General features: G+C 29.1%; 1 protein-coding gene across 1 annotated transcript; it reads left to right on the forward strand.

Moving 5' to 3' along the window:
• LOC105763221 (gibberellin-regulated protein 1) lies at nt 1–708 on the forward strand. The gene is made up of 3 exons (XM_012581350.2): nt 1–159; nt 242–290; nt 375–708. Exons 1-3 carry the CDS (start codon nt 79–81, stop codon nt 554–556), a joined length of 312 nt encoding a protein of 103 aa, XP_012436804.2. The 5' UTR covers nt 1–78; the 3' UTR covers nt 557–708.
• The last annotated feature ends 2,570 nt before the right edge of the window (nt 709–3,278 follow it).

A 3,278-nucleotide genomic window follows, 5' to 3' on the forward strand; every position in this document is an offset into this window, starting at 1 on the left:
TTTTTTTTTCTCAAACTAGATCCATATCTCACATCACATCTTTGTCGCTCTTCTGGAAAACCTAGTCAGATCTATAGGATGGCCCTTTCCACAAACATGGCTGCTTCACTTGTTCTTTTCTCTCTTTTGCTGCTTCATTTCACTCAAGCTGAAGAATTGGTAAAGTACTTCAAGTTACCTAGGCCTAGCTATATGTATATCTATATTCTTGATAACTAGTAACTACATATGAACTGTGCAGATGAGCATTGATGGAGCTCCAAGCCCTTCACCTCAGGCGCAACCTATTGGTATATAAACCATGACATAATAAACTTTACTAACTGAATCTTTTATTGGCATGGTTAAATATTTGTGGGTGTTTGTGAATTCAGATTGTGGAATAGCATGTGAAGGAAGATGCGGACTATCAAAGAGGCCAAATCTGTGCAAAAGGTCGTGTGGGAGTTGCTGTAAGAGGTGCAAGTGTGTTCCACCAGGGACGTCAGGCAACTATGAAGCCTGCCCTTGCTATGCCAACTTAACCACGCGCAAAAATGCTCGCAAGTGTCCATGATTCCATATATGTTCCACTTGTTTGATGTTATTTGAGAATAAATCTTTCTTTCTACTGGGAATTGATTTATTATTTCTTTTTCAGTCGGTCTTTTTACTTATGGATGATAATCTGATATAAGTATAATAAAAAGGCTCTTTTTGTTTTGTTTATTTATGTACTTCGTACTCTTTCTATGATAAGTTGAATTTATTAGTAGAAAGAGACCAACCAGCATCCTTGTAATCATCTTTAATGTTCTTCCTACTTAACTCTATATAAGAAACAACCTCGCCATTACTTAACGTCAAATCCCAACGAGTTTGTAGACTACAGCTATGAGTTTGAAGGCCGAACAAGCAGTAGGTAAGCTGGATTCAACCCAATTAATGGTAAAGGTAAGAGATCTGCCCATTTATCGTAAGACTACAGCTACATGCACATTTTAAAGGAGAATAGAAATTTCAAGGGTGAACTCCATTCAACTTTAAAATTCTTTAATTGTTTAAATTTGTTTCCATTCTGATTACCTGTATAATAACAGATTTAATCCTCAATACTTACATATTCTAATTCATTAAATTTAACACTTCACATTTACAAATTCTATCAATTTGATCCTCAAACTTCCTAACCAAAGCTTTCGCTTTTAAAACAAAGGTATTTCATATCTATAATTAAATTTGAGGATCAAATTGATTGAATTTGTAAATGTGAAGGGTTTAATTTATTGAATTATTTAGAATTAGGATCAAATTGATAGAATATGTAAGTATTGAGGACTAAATATATTATTATATCAGTTAGAAGAAGGCTTTTCGTTTTCAATTTAACGGGGGTGACCAAAATAGGAACGAATTAAAACATTAGTGCCTAAATTAAAAGTTTTTTAAAGTTAGATGACCAAAGTAGGAATGCAAGCATAATTGGTGACCATGTGTATAGTTTACTCAAATTTCATTTAGGATTGTTTTTTTTTTTTTTAATTTTGATTTAATATGTAAGTTAATATATGAATTTTAATTTTATGCAATCGTATACATAAAATTTTGATTGTTTATATATACATATGAAATTTTATTTCGATTCAATTATGCACATTCAAAGAAATAAACTCATCCATTTATTTTCATAGATTAATATGATTGTTAGTGCATGCAATATATAAACGTAAAATGGTGCAACGTCGATAATTTTGTTAGTGATTTGTGAAAATTGAACCAATCAAAATTTCATGTATAAAATTACACAAAATTAAAGGTAATCTATGACATTGCATCTGGACCAAAATTTATGTGTAATAAATTTTGATATTTATCCGATAAATGTTTTAATTTTTAGTATGTTCTATGAAAAATATTGAAATGACATATTAATTTATACCATTATTAAAAGAGTTTACTGAGTTAGTGTTATGAGTTAACTGAAAACCAATTCAGTTAAATAAATGTCAAAAGAATTCAAATTTTAATATAGGAATAAACTAACTCAGAGTCCCTGAACTTGATAACTTTTTCCACTTTGATCTTTGATTTTTTTTTTTGGTTTACATTAGCCCCAATACTTTGCAGTCTTTCCTTATTTGATCCTGAACTTGAATTCCATTAAGATATGATGATATGTGCTATGTCATCATCTGAAAAATTCTTTTAGTTTTTTTATTTTAAATTATCTTTTTAGTCTTTGAGCTTTTATAATTTTTTAAAGAAAATTTAAGGATACCTTAATGAAATCTTAGGTTAATGACTAAATTGGAAAAAAATTGTCAAGTTTTAAGACTAGTGTGGATAAAAAATTCAAAAATTAAATTGAAAAATTACTAACTTTAAGAACTAAATGTTGCTTTATCCCTTTAATATATGATATTTGATAAATTTAACCTTTTTTTAAAAAAATTGCCCACCTACTTAAAAATTCTCGATTGCATTTGGATAATAAATTAATTAGACATTAATTTGTTAAAATTAAAAAATTAAAAACTTAAAAATATATATTTTGTTCTTTTTCTAATTAAATAGCTTAACCTAAAATCTTAAACAAACTTTTAAATAGATTAATGGTTAAGTTGAGAGATTTAAAATTTCTAATTTCCTTTTTTTCATAAAGTGAGTAGTATATATATCTATACTATATTTAAAATTCGGATTAAATTCATCATCATCTTAATTGGGGAATGACTAAAAAGTCGTTCTTTTACAAAGCAATAATTAATAATTTGAACCAATAAATGTTGAGAGAGATAGTCACAAAACCTACACAGTCGAATTTAAAGTTTAACCAATACCTTTTTGTTTTTTTGGTGAATTACAATAACAAAGTAAAGCTCGAACAACCAACGCAACTCGAACCCAAACCTGTATATTTTGACATAAAAATATCTTATTTGATTTAACATGGGATAACCAATACCTTATTTGATTTAACATAAATTTGTATATTTTGACATAAAAATAGATTACAAATTTGTTTTATAAAAAAGAAATGAAAAGAGGGGGAGGGGGGGAAGTTAAAAGGAGGCCCATACGTCCAAGTTCCAATTTCCAAAGACCCAATCCATACCATAAAAACCGAACCGTACAATTCGGAACCGTAGGCAAAGATTTAATAATCAAATAAAGGAACCTTCCAACGATAATTTTTCTTTTCTTCCTTTTTTGCAAAACGATGTGCAGGCGGGCGCTCTAACGGTCAAATTTGATGTTACCGTTTGAACTGCGTAATCATTTCTCCATATAAAGCCCTT

The sequence above is a fragment of the Gossypium raimondii genome, chromosome 12, assembly GCF_025698545.1.
Source record: "Gossypium raimondii isolate GPD5lz chromosome 12, ASM2569854v1, whole genome shotgun sequence".
NCBI lineage: Eukaryota > Viridiplantae > Streptophyta > Magnoliopsida > Malvales > Malvaceae > Gossypium > Gossypium raimondii.

Coding starts and splice junctions, on each gene's coding strand:
- LOC105763221 (XM_012581350.2), top strand. CDS start 79: ATGGCCCTTTCCACAAACATGGCTGCTTCACTTGTTCTTTTCTCTCTT. Junction 160..241: donor TCACTCAAGCTGAAGAATTG/GTAAAGTACTTC, acceptor TGAACTGTGCAG/ATGAGCATTGATGGAGCTCC. Junction 291..374: donor ACCTCAGGCGCAACCTATTG/GTATATAAACCA, acceptor TTGTGAATTCAG/ATTGTGGAATAGCATGTGAA.